The 13,534-nt window shown below is 45.0% G+C and overlaps 1 protein-coding gene across 2 annotated transcripts in view; it reads right to left on the bottom strand.

Annotated features, from left to right (window-relative positions):
• The window catches only part of fam219aa (family with sequence similarity 219 member Aa), a 92,515-nt gene that overhangs the window by 29,269 nt on the left and 49,712 nt on the right, over positions 1–13,534 (bottom strand). For both annotated transcript variants that reach the window (XM_070862455.1, XM_070862460.1), the window contains exon 3: positions 3,806–3,908. In XM_070862455.1, coding sequence (XP_070718556.1) covers positions 3,806–3,908 — 103 coding nt within the window. The remainder of the gene's footprint in view (positions 1–3,805; positions 3,909–13,534) is intronic.

Here is a 13,534-nt window from a genome sequence, read left to right as displayed (position 1 = left end):
GCTGAGCAAGGTCTTGGTCCAGTGGTAAGGGGGTCCAAGACAACTGGAGACCAGGCACTGCTCTATGAGCCTAGTTGTCGACGGCGAGGTGTTGGCCGTAAGCTCGGCGCCGAATAATGCCATTGATGGTAGTTGGGCCGAGGCTTGGTTGGGAGGCAGGCATTCGGAAGGTCAGCTGTCCGCTGGGGTTCCGAGGGATGTTTTAATAAGTTTCTTCCAGAGTTTTCAAGGTTATTTAAAAGTTTCTTAAAAGTTTAAGAGTTTAAAAGTATTTCCAAATTGTTTAAAAAAGTTGCTCAGGTTGATTAAAAGTTACAAAAAAAATAGAAAACAATTCTCTAAGTTGATTAAAAATTTAAAAGTTTTCCCGAATTGTTTCAGAAGTAAAAGTTGATTAAAAGTTTAAAAATTGAGTCCCTTCGGCTGGTTTGATGCCGGCTCCAGAGTCCCTTCGGCCGATTAAGCGCCGGCCCCAGGCAGAATGTTTCACAGTACTGCCGGAACACTCCACTCCAGCGTCTTCCTTGTGGCCGGCGGGCCCCGAAAGAGTCGGCAGATCCCGGTGGGCCCCCGAAGAGCCGGCAGGCCCCGGTGTTGGTGGGCCCCCGAAGAGCCGGCTGGCCCCGGTGGGCTTCCTCAGTATTGCCCCTCCAACAGTGCGGCATTCCCCTCAGTACTGTCCCTCCGACTGCGGCGCTCCCTCTTTGTCTCATCTTTGTCTACACATCCCTCAATGGCCTTGACTTAGCCTACCTGTATAAGCTCCTCCAGCCTTCTAATCCTTTTGCACACACTATATTTTTCTGATGCTGACCATGTTAATTTTCCTCCCTTGGTGGTAGAGCCTTCAGTCATGCTGTCTGGAACACTCTCCTATGACATCTTCTCCACCTTTCATTTTTACTTGAAAAATCTTCTCAAAACCCAACTCTTCAGCCAAGCTTTCCAGCCCATTTCCTAATCTCTCTTCCTGGCTCATCTCTCATTCCCAACCATTTGTAAGCAGAGAGGTTTTCGATGTTAAAGCCGCTATACAGATCCTTGAGGCACCACATTAGTTACAACCTGCCAATCTGAAAATGACCCGTTTATTCCTACTGTTTTCTGCTTGTTACCAATCCTATATCCATGCTCATATATTACCCCAAACCCCATGATCCCTTATCTTGCATAGCAACTTTTTATGTGGCACCTTATCGAATGCCTTTTGGAAATATAAATATACTAGATCCACTGGTTCCCCTGTATCTAACCTGCTAGTTACATCCTCAAAAAGCTCTTAATAAATTTGTGACAAATTCCCTTTCATAAAACCATGCTGACTTTGTCTAAATGCCCCGTTACTTCGTTAATAATGGATTCCAGCATTTTCCCGATTGATGTCAGGTTACCTGGCAGGTAGTTGTGTTTTTTCTCTCCCTCCTTTCTTGAATAGCAGGGTTACATTTGTTACCTTCCAATCCGCTGGGACCAATCTAGAATCTAGGGGATTTTGGAAAATCACAACCAACACATCCACTAACTCTGTCGCCATCTCGTTTAGAACCCTAGGATGTAGGCCACCACCTAGGGTTCTGTTGACTTTTAGTCCCATTAGTTTCTCAAGTACTTTCTCTCTCCTGATCTTAATTAGTTTAAGTTCCTCATTAGCCCCTTGGTTCTTCAAAATTTCTGACAGATCGAAGTAACACATATGCAATATCAGTTCAAATCACCAGGGAATACCACTATTACACCACTGTACAATTAAATATTGGGCAGCTCAGACACATCTCCAAACACAAGACGTAAATACCATTTGAGATTTAACCTGAAAGAATATCCAAGTCAAAATCCTAAGCTTGTAGCAGCTTAATTGTCCCAAGGTACCAGACATAATTCAGTTTCCATTTTACAGCTGGACACAATCTGTCCTTATTTCTATGTAATGAACTTTAATTTATTATTTATAGTTAAACAACAACATGTACGTCATTTTGAAAAATGGAGAGCGGCTAGAACATAGGAACAAGAATAGGCCATTCAGTCTCTTGAGCTTATTCCGTCATTCAATTAGATCATGGAATGTAGAGGTTTCTTTACAGTACGAGCTAGGAGACAAAATTGAAGAGCTACAGCATTAGCACTGGGGTGGGTGCAAGTACAGCAGAGAGCTTGCATTGGCAGTTTCAAGAATAAATAAAGACAGAAATTTATACATGGAAAAGTGGATACAAAATTGTGACAAAAATGTAACCTGAAGTAACATTTTGTTGACAAGAACTGTATGTTTGTATAAGATTTTTATTATATTATACAGATCAGTGGTTCTCAAACTGGGGTCTACAAACCCCCGCCCACGACATCATCCCCAAACCCGTGCAAATTGCCATCTGAAACAAAGAGGAGCTCTACAAGCTGCTTGGACAGGTAAGCAACGCTCAGGACAAGGTGCTGCCAAATATCTAGGCCATGTTGCTGAAGAAAACCTGTGCTGCAAGCACAAATAGCAGCCAAGAATTAATCCAATAGCTCTTTTCAAAGCCACCCACAGTATCTGCCAAAGAACGCGTTACTATCTGAAGGGTGTCAGAGAAATCTTGAGTTAATTTAACGATAAATTATCCTGTTAGATATCTGTCCACGTGTATTTTCAGTTTCCTATTTCAATTGCACTACTGCGCGCACATATATCCCTCTAGTTGGTGAATAATTAAAAATGAGTAAAGAATCAACAATTTCGAAAATTCTGCCACCTTTGGTTTCGTGACGAACTATCTGAAGATATTCGGAGGAGATGAATTAATGTAGTAATAAAAGGGCCTGATTCAATTATTGTCTGTTTTGGATTTAGATAGTTTGAATGCTGGGTTCTCTCTCGGGAGTTCTGGACCCCTTTGCTCAGTTAGAATCTAATCCCGGAACATAGTAAGCGCGGGAAGAGGGCTCTCTCAGGCTGTGCATTTCTTTCCCGCTTTCTGTTTGTACCACACTGTTCCTAGACTCACCTGGAGTGCTCTTTAATTTCACATCTTTAGCGCAGAATTAAAATTGAGGCTTTTGCTAATTTCAAATTTTATTTTTAAAAAAGATTCATAATTAAAATGAGTAGATGAGCAGTAGGTTTTAAGGATGGTACTTAAAATTAATGTAACAAGTAGGAAAGTGAACAGACATAGCTTTAAATAAATTGTCAAACATCACACCAAGGATAGACAGCGAGAAGCAGGCACACCCATCTCATGGATATCTGTAAGTAAACACTTGTTTTCTTAAAAGCATTATTAAAACACTCTTTACATGCAGCACTTTCATATTATGAGTATTCTAATTTAAATGGGGGGGGGGGGTGGCTGTGATTACTAATCGATTTGAAAAGGGGTCCTTCAACCAAAAAAGTTTGAGAACCACTGATATAGATGTATAGTTTCATGGATTACAGCAAACCTTTCAGTGATACATTTTGGTAACAAAATACAATAAAATACAAGTGTCTTAATTTTTGAATATGAATTGGGAGTGAACTTTCAAAGCTACAGCAATGGAGCAGAACAAGCCCCCCAAAAATTCAGCACCCTTGGATTAAACACCAAATGGTAATGTGCAGTATCTACCAGTATTTTTTACCAAAATCTGGTCGACAAACAAGTGTGAATATAGCACATCTCAAATAGTCTGCACTATAATCCAATAAATACAAAATTATTGTGGGAATACAGAGTGTTCCACAGAACCATAAAATATTAGCATAGGGTTTTCTATGCTGGAACAGTCTAAAAGCTGTAGGCTATTATATTTCAAAGTTACGTAAATGCAAGATATATACCTTGTCCTTGCCATCACATTGTTCTTTTTTGGCTGCTGATTGACAGGGCTTCCAACATTGCCATTCTTCAGAGACCCCTTCCTTGCCAGCTCTCGTTGTTTCTCTAAACACACAAATCAAGTATTTATTCCATTGAAGGCATTCAGTGTTAATATATTTCCCGTGTCAAAAATATTGTCTCTAAAATATTTCAAAAGCTTAAAGATCACTAATTGCATTTTTATTTATAACTGTTTAGCACACAAGCAATTGCACTTTATAATCCAGAGGAACCACATTTCGGGGGGTGGGGAGTCAGAGAGTCCATTCAGCCAAGAGTAGGAGCGGGCCAGCGCGGATTTCTGTAAGTGAAGGCAAGGGTTTTTCCCTACGGTGCTTATAGGGTCTGTGCGCCGGTTCTAAAAAATTTATTTCGGGAGGAAACTTGGCCCTATGCCCAGAAATGGCACGGAAGCCTTCTTTGCAGGTACACCAGCGCCAAAATGTTGGGCAGTAGACAGTGGTGCACCAACATTGGGGAATCTTCAAATTGATCTTCAGCACCAAAAAAATCACTGGGCGCCATTTGGGCTAGAATACCTGTACTACAATGCAGGTTTCAGCCTACAATTCCCAATTACTTGGTGACAAAATAGGTGCTTCCCCACAAGGGGAATGTTTTGATAAATCCATTACCCTGACATTTAACAGTTCTCCTGACCTTTTAGACAAGGATATGTCTTGGTCAGGCAGGCATCCAACCCATATCACAGTGCATAAGAGACCCCAACCTAAGCTACTGAGAAATCCACAAAGGTAGATTTTCTACTTGTCTAAAGTACACATAGTCTTCACATAGGGACATGCCCACTTACTCAAGTCCAGAAACTTAGATCAACTGGAATCAACAACTAAGATCAAAGGTCCTCTTCCCCTCTCCCAAATGTACACATAGGTACTGCAGTCTACCCGAACAGGGGGTTGGTAAGCTTCTAGCTGCTCATCTGCCTCGCATCATCCTCCCCGGAGCTGATGGGAAGGATCTCCCCTCCCGTGACTGGCCTATCACTTCGATCCCAGGTTGAACGGTCAATCATTCACTAGTTCCCTGGAATATGGTGGACCTGCCTGACTTGGGTACTAAATTGTAAGAGGAACAGTGAAGGACCTAAATAAAAGGTCATTGGAAAATAAGGATAACTATGAAAAAGGTGAACAAAACTATTTCTGTTTAAGAACAATCATTTTTGGAACATAGAAATTTCTTGCAGTTTAAAACAAGTTAAAAAAAGACGAAGAATGCAGCTGCTGCACCATGGCAAAATGTCCAAATTAGTAATTCAACTATGCTAATACAATAATGGAGGTAGTTGACATTTGGGAGATGACATTTCTGTGTTCGCTACGCCAACTTTAACAAAAAAAGATGCGAGAAAAGAGCAGTGGAATTTTGGAATAAAGCACCAGTAAATGATTAGTCTGTTTTAGTGTTGCTCTAACTATTACTTTTCCACTGATACAAGCCACTTGGGTTAACAATGGTCATAAACACTCTTTTAGAATATCAGTTCCTTGTCCTTCATTCAATGTTTAATATTTTAGCTAAATACACAATGGTTCAAAGCACATCACGTTTTAAGTGCACAGATTTTTATGCCTTCTGATGGGCCATTCACTCACCCAAGAGTGAGAGATTGAATAGACTTGGATTATACTCTCGAGTTTAGAAGAATGAGAGGTGATCTAATTAAAACATAAGGGGCTGGATTTTCCCTATGTTGCCGTCTCCGTTCGCGCCCCGAAGGGGCAGTAATGGCGGCAGGGATGGTTTCCGGGCAGGCGGCCAGCTCCCAAGTGCCCCGCTGGGAAATTAGTTGATGGTTTTGCGGGGACGCTGAGCAGCACCGCCTGGGAGCATCGATTTATGTTGGGATGCCGACCCTCTGGTGCCCCATAGCGCTGTACTGGGACCGACTTAAAAGCCAGTTCCCGGAGTGGTCCTGGTCGCGGTGTGAAGTAAGTCATGACTGAGGTAAGTTTGATTGTTTTGTTTATATTTTATCTTTGCGATTTATCCTAATGTGGGGTGGGCAAGGTAATGGGAATAAAAACAGAGTGCTGGAAATCTCAGGAGGTCAGGCAGCAGCTGTGGAGAGAAAAACAGAGCTAACATTTCGGGTCCACGACCCTTCGTCAGAACTGCTGAATATTCGAAAAGAGCACATTCTTAAACACTGAAAAGGGGAGGGAAGAAAGATCAAAAGGGAAAGTCTGTGATAGGATGGAAGGCAGGAGAGATCAGAGAGACAAAAGAGATGATGGGCTGAATTGAAATGGTAATAACAGAAATCAGAAAAAGGTTAATCTGGATAGGGTGTGAATGGTGTAGTAATGACCAGCTGCCATTGTAGACAGAGAGAAAAAAAGAGAAATGAAGAAAAAAAATCATAAGATGGGGGGGGGGGGGGGGGGGGGAAGAAAGAGAGAGGGGAAAGGGAGCCAAAAGGTGGCCAGAGGTTTTCCTCTGAAATTGTTGAACTCAATGTTGAGTTCAGAAGGCTGTAAAGTGCCAAAACAAAAGATGAGGTGCTGTTCCTCGAGCTTGCATTGAGCTTTATTGGAACAGAGCAGGAGTCCAAGGACGGAGATATCAGAGTGGGAGTGGAGTGGAGAATTAGTGTGACAGGCGACTGGGAGCTCAGGGTCACACTTACGGACTGAACGGAGGTGTTCAGCAAAGCGGTCACCCAATCTACACTTGGTCTCGCCAGTATAGAGACCACCATATCGTGAGCAGCGAATACAGGTATACTAAGTAAATCGCTGTTTCACCTGGAAGGAGTAATTGGGGCCCGTAATAGTGGGGAGGGAGGAGGTAGAAGTACAGGTGTTACATCTCCTGCACTTGCACGGGAAGGTGCCATGGGAAGGGGAGGGAGTGCTGGGGGTGACTGCGGAATGGACCAGGGTGTCAGAGGGAATGGTCCCTCGGAATGCTGAGAGGGGAGAGGAGGGGAAGATGTGATTGGTGATGCGATCACGCTGGAGGTGGCGGATGATGATCCGTTGAACGTGACGGCTGGTGGGGTTAAAGAAGAGGACAAGGGGAACACTATCGTGGTTCTGAGACGAAGGGGAAGGGGTGAGAGCAGAGGTGCAGGAAATAGAATGGACACGGTTGAGGGTCATATTAACCCACAGCTGAGGGGAATCCTCTGTTGAGGAAAAAGGAAGACATGTGTGAAAGGTGGCATCGTCAGAGCAGATGCGACGGAGACGGAGAAACTGGGAGAATAAAATGGAGTCCTTAAAGGATGAGGGTGAGAGGAAGTGTAGTCCAGGTAGCTTGAGAGTCAGTGGGCTTAAGTAGATACTGGTCGAAAGCCAATCCCCAGAAATGGAGACTGAGAAATTGAGGAAGGGAAGAGTCGGAGATGGACCATGTGAAGGTGAGGGTGTGGATATCTGAACGGAATATATGGAATTAAGGACAGTAAAGTAAACGGGATATATGAAAATGTATAAGCCATGGAAGAATAGCTGGGAGAATGTCAGATTGCAAATAGTGCAACATCAGCATAGCTAACAGTCTTTCTCAAGGTTTCAAGTCACTAAATCCTGCCAATAACATCTAGTTGTAACATGAAATAAATCTGCAGAATTGCAAGGTCTCAGTTAATAGTCACACCACTAGATTGAAACATTTAGAGGCAATACTTGAGCTTTCAAGAAAAAACATCTCATATAGATTGACTAATGAGTGGCTGAGTTAGACTGTCAATCCATTTGTATTTTGTTATCTGATTTCAAAACTGTATAACTGTTGACGCTTTACGATGTAACTTCACCTATCCGTAGGGAGTGTGTACGCTCTATCAAGAGAGTATATCTTCTGTCTGATAGGTCTTACTGGCCGGTAATAAAGACTGCTTTGTTCAAAGCACAAGAGGTATTCGACTTAGTAATTTTACTGAACCAGATTGAGGTAAAAGAATCCAGGAATTTACAAGGGAAGGGTGGAAATTGGATGCAAAGTGAATGAAATTTTCAAGTTCAGGGAGAGAGCAAGAAACGCCACTGATACAGTCATCAATGTACTGGAAAAAGGTGTGAGGGAGGGGACCAGAGTAGGACTGGAACAAAGAATGTTCCACTTATCCCACGAAAAGGCAGGCACAGCTAGGACCCATGCAGGTTCCCATAGCAACACCTTTAATTTGGAGTGAGTGAGTGGAGTTAAAGGAGAAGTTGTTCAATGTGAGAACAAGTTCAACCAGGCAGAGGAAAGCGGTGGTGAATGGGGACTGGTTGGGCCTCTGCTCGAGCAAGAAGCGGAGCACCCTCAGGTCATCCCGGTGGAGGATGGAAGTGTAGAGGGATTGAACGTCCATGATGAAAAGGAGACGGTTGGGGCCAGGAAACTGTTAAAGTGATGGAGGGCGTCGGAGGAGTCGTGGATGTAGTGGGAAGAGAGTGGACAAGGGAAGAAAAAATAAGAGTCGAGATAGGAAGAAATAAGTTCCGTGGGGCAAGAACAGGATGAAACGATGGGTCTACCGGGGCAGTCATGTGTGATTTGTGGAAGGAGGTAGAAGCGGGCTGTGAGGGGTTGGTGGCTGTGGAGGGAAGATCGCCAGAGGAGATGAGGTCAGTGATGGTCTGGGAAATGATGGCTTGATGTTCAGTGGTGGGGTCATGGTCCAGGGGGAGGTAGGAGGTGTCAGAGAGTTGGCCATCAGCCTCTGCAAGGTAGATGTCGGTTTGCCAAACAACAGCAAGGGTGGCGCTGTAAACAGATGGTTTAGTGATGAACATTCTAGAAATTGTACGTATGGATGATGAGTGAGAACAGGCTGCACCTGGCTGTGCCTTTCCCTACCCCTCCACTCACTTTCACTAGATGAAGAAAATGGAACATTAAAAATGGGTCTGCAGATCATAAAGGTCTCAGGCTTAACCCACTTGCCTGCACGAAGTTTGCTGATCTCAGCCAGGACAGTGGTGAGCCATTACAATTGGTTTTGAAGAGAAGAAAATAGCCAATGAACTGAGCAACATCTGTTTGACAGAGTGATCCATAAACACAAGAAAAAGTTTGCTCAGAACAGAAAATTTAACAACATATCATTAGTCACTAAAGCAAGGTCAAAAGTGACATTATCTATCACGAAAGATATACTCAGGTTTTGAGTTACAGAAAAAAAAGCTCAGCACTGTAGTAAGCTTCTACATTTTTATCAACTTGAACAATTTGATATCCTTACAAAACAGCATTAGACTTAAAACTTAGCCTTCGTTTTAAAGATGGCGCCGTTAGCGCCGGGTATGACTGTTTTTTGCTAAAAATCGGGCGATATGCTTGAAAGTTCCTCCCGGGGGTGCTAGTGCAGCGTTGCATGATGATGGACGTCATCCAAACGCTAAAAACATCGGGTGGACGCTAAGTTTTAGCACCACCGCAAAACCATTGCCGATAGTTCTGCCCGGGCAACCCAAAAATAGTTTTTGCGCCCTGTCTAGGCGTTAAATGGGGCGCAAGTGAGCTGAAAATCCAGCCCTATTTCTGCTGTTCATTAAAGTTAGGGTTTTCTGTATGTATTGGCATTTGGAGTTAAATTGTCCCACGGAAGTGGTTTTAAATGTTATAAAGTGGTAAACATTTTTACTAATTTTCTGTGGGCCCAGTCAAATAATTCTGGGGGAGGGAGGAAAAAAAATTCAGTGGTTAAGTGGAAGGATCTATTTACGTCAGGACCCTCATGGACAACCTCAACAGCGATGATGATGATCAATGGGAGAGCATTTTGGTGGTAGTGATCATAAATTAGTTACATTTAGCGTAGTTATGAAAAAGGATGAAGACAGACACAACTGGGGAAAGGCCAATTTTACTCAGCAAAAGTTGTCTGGAAGCAGTTATTTGAAGGTAAATCAGTGTCGGAGCAATGGGAGACATTCAAGGAGGAAATAGCGAGGGTTCAGAGCAAATATGTTCCCACAAAGAAAAAGGGTGGGACTTCCAAATCTAGAGTCCTCTGGATGTCAAGGAGCATACAGGGTAGGATAAGGTAAAAAAGGAAAGCTTATATCAGATACCGAGAGCCAAAAACTGCAGAAAGCGTAGAGGAGCATAGAAAGTGGAGGGGTGAAATTAAAAAAGGAAATTAGGAAAGCAAAGGGCATGAAAAAATATTGGCAATTAAAATCAAGGACAATGCAAAGATGTTTTATAAATATACAAAGGGCATAACTAAAGAATGATGGGGCCTATTCAAGACCAAAAAGGTAACCTGTGTGTGGAGGCGGAAGACGTGGGTATGATTCTTAATGAATACTTTGCGACTGTCTTTACAATTGAGAGGGACGATGAAGGCCTTGTAGTTTAGAAGTCTGAAATATCTGATCAGATAAACAGAGAGACGGAAACTATTAAAGGAGTTTAGCACCTTTGAAAGTAGATAAATGACCAGGCCCAGATGAAATGTATCCCAAGCTGTTAAAAGAAACAAAGGGAGGAAATAGTAGAGGCTCTGACCATCATTGTCCAAGCCTCTTTGGCTACTGGTGTGGTGCCAGAGGACTGCTAATGTTGCACCATTGTTTAAAAAGGGAGAAAGAGATAGATTGAGTAATTACAGGCCAACCAACCTAACCTCGGTGGTGGGTAAATTATTGGAAAAAAATTCTGAGGGACAGTATTAATGATCATTTAGAAAGGCATAGATTAATCATGGACAGACTGTTGCTACAAGAAGATCATGCCTGACAAACTTGATTGAATTTTTGATGCGGTAATAAGGAGGGGTGATGAGGACAGCACGTTTGATGTAGTCTACCTGGATTTCAGCAAGGCTTTTGAACAAGGTCGCATATGGCAGAAAAGTATAGCCCAGTGAGGTGTTTTTTGAATTTATTGTGCTGTGTTTCTTTTTTACGGGGGTATTCTCATTGATAGTAATGGGAGCTCGTAGAAACGGAGTTCCCATTATCAATGAGAATACTGGATGTTCATTAGTGGTCCAGGCCAATGTGATTCCAGCATATGCGTCCGTACTTGGATGACATGTTCCCGTATGCTGCGCAGCGTAGGGATGCCACACGGAATCCTACGTTTCTCTGGGACCACCAGGTATTTTCGTAGATTTTTTTCAGGTTGAAGGAAGCCTCCAACCGCAATATTCGGCCCATGAGTTTGGCCACAGCTAGAGTACTGCGTACAGTTTTGGTCACCACATTACAGGAAATAAGTGATTGCACTAGAGAGGAGATTGATGAGGATGTTGCCAGGACTGGAGAATTTTAGCTGTGAGGAAAGATTGGATAGGCTGGGTTTGTTTTCTTTGGCACAGAGAAGGCCGAGGGGAGATTTAATCGAGGTGTATAAAATGATGAGTGGATAGGAATGACCTAGTTCCCTCAGCATAGAGGTTCAATAACCAGGGAACATTGATTTAAAGTAATTGGTAGAAGGATTAGAAGGGAGTTGAGGAGAACTTTTTTTTTTAAAAACAGAGGATGGTGGGGGTCTGGAACCCATTGTCTGAAGGGATGCTGGAGGCAGAAACCCTCATCGCATTTAAAAAATACTTGTAGGTTACGGCGAGATCGGTGGCGGTTCAGATGGAAAGTGTTTTTTCCCCCCAGCAGGTTGGGACCCCACTGTGAACCCACCGCCTCATCAGCATCATAGGCAGTCCCTCGAATCAAGGATGACTTGCTTCCAGGTCAAAAAGTTCACACGTGTTTCAATGAAGGACCTAATATTCCAGGTCCTGAACTAATTCTTGAAGGGTGGAAGATGCCGGTTTGTGGATTTTTTTTTAACGTGCGGTGGCCGTTGCACACAGCCACCACACGGGCTTGACAGAGCTAGGTCTTGGTCCAGTGGCAAGGATTAATCAAGACGACTGGAGACCAGCTCTGCTGCACGGACCTAGTGCGCACACACAATGCAGCTGGCCTGTGCTGCCCCAGGGCCCTCGCCTCTTCTGGGTCCCGAACTCACGCCTCTCCTTAGTCCCGATCATGTCCCTCTCCAATCTCTCGCTGCTCCTTCGCCCCGGCCTCGTTGCTCCTGCAGTACCTGCCCACGCTCCAATCACCGACCTGGATCTTGGTGACATCCCTCTTCACTGCCGTTGCTCTCCTGCTCCAGCACGTGCTGCTCCCTGGAGTGGTATGCCGCCATGCTGCTCCTTCCGCTGATTCGTTGAATACCTTCAAGCGAGAGCTTGACCGGTTTCTGGCTGTGACGGAGAATACCTCTTACAGAAGGCAGGTACCACAGGGAATTCAGGGTGAGAGTGATGATCTGGACAAAGTTCCTTTCGCCTAAATGGGTCGGAGAGAAATTTCGCATATTTTTCCCCCCAAATTGGAGTGTTTCTTTTCTTTTTTTGCCTCTCCCAGCAGGTCACATGGTTTTGGGTATGGCAGAGTGTGTATATTGTGGAACACAAGGCGGTGCAATACTGTGGTTCCTCTCTACTGCAACATTTTGTAATTTCTCTCCATTTATAAAATAATTTCCTTTTTTATTTTTCCTGCCAAAGTGGATAACCTCACACTTTCCCACATTATGGGCCCAAGTTTCCACACGTGCCTAGAACGGCGCAGTCCCGACCTGGACGCCCGTTTTTCGCGCCACAAAGTGCGCCTAAAAAAATCCTCGGTATTCTCCACCAACTTGCAGGTCCTCTGGCCCTCGGCGCAGCCAGCACGAGCTGTGGGGGGGCAGAGCCAGGTCCCTGCGCTGAAAACAGTGCCGGGACCTCTGCACATGCGCGCTACAGTGGGCACGCAAGTGCAGTAGCTCCAGGTGCCGAACTGTGTGGGAGGGGCCTGAAGCACGCAGCCCCTAGCCCTGGCTGAATGGCCTCACTGGGGCTGCGTGAATAAGGCTCCTCCCACGGCCAGCTCCTGCTCCCCCCCCGCCCCCCCAACCAGACCCTACACTCGCTCCCCGCCCCCCCCCGCCTCCGGACCAGACCCGACACCCGCTCCCCCCCCCGCCTCCGGACCGGACCAGACCCGACACCCGCTCCCCGCCCCCCCCTGCCTCCGGACCAGACCTGACACCCGCGCCCCCCCGCGACTGACCCGACCCGAGCTCCTGTTCCTGCTCCCCTGTTCCCGCGCCCCCCCCCCCCCCCCCCGACTGGACCTGACCCGCGCTCCTGTTCCCGCTCCCCGCCTGGACCCGAACCCCTGTTCCCGCTCCCCGATTGGACCCGACCCGCGCTCCTGCCGCCCCCTCCCCCACTGGACCCGACCCGACGCCCGCTCCCGGACTGGTTCCGACCTTCTCTCTCTCTCTCTCTCTCTCTCCCCTGACCCGACCCTAACCTCCCCGACCCAACGCGACCTACCTGTAAATCTGGTGCTGGGGACGGACCCTGCCCGAAGTCTCGGGCCAGCCCGTTCAGCCTTCGGTCCCGAAAGGCCTGCCTGAAGCACTTTCACACAGATAGGACGATGGTTTATTTAATCTTTTCTTTGCTTATAAATGTTTATTCAGGTTGGATTTATTTGTATAATATTTGTATAAGTATAAATAAGGATTTATTATAGAATTTAATAACTTCCCTTCCCCCCCACCTCATTCTGGACGCCTAATTTGTAACCTGCGCCTGATTTTTTAATGTGTACAACAGGTTTTTTCAATTCTACAAAAATCTTCACTTGCTCCATTCTACTTTAGTTCGGAGTACGTTTTCACTGTGGAAACTTTCAAATCAGGCGTCAGTGGCC

Source organism: Pristiophorus japonicus, chromosome 2 (genome assembly GCF_044704955.1).
Source record: "Pristiophorus japonicus isolate sPriJap1 chromosome 2, sPriJap1.hap1, whole genome shotgun sequence".
Lineage (NCBI taxonomy): Eukaryota > Metazoa > Chordata > Chondrichthyes > Pristiophoridae > Pristiophorus > Pristiophorus japonicus.
This window is presented reverse-complemented; position numbering and strand designations above follow the sequence as displayed.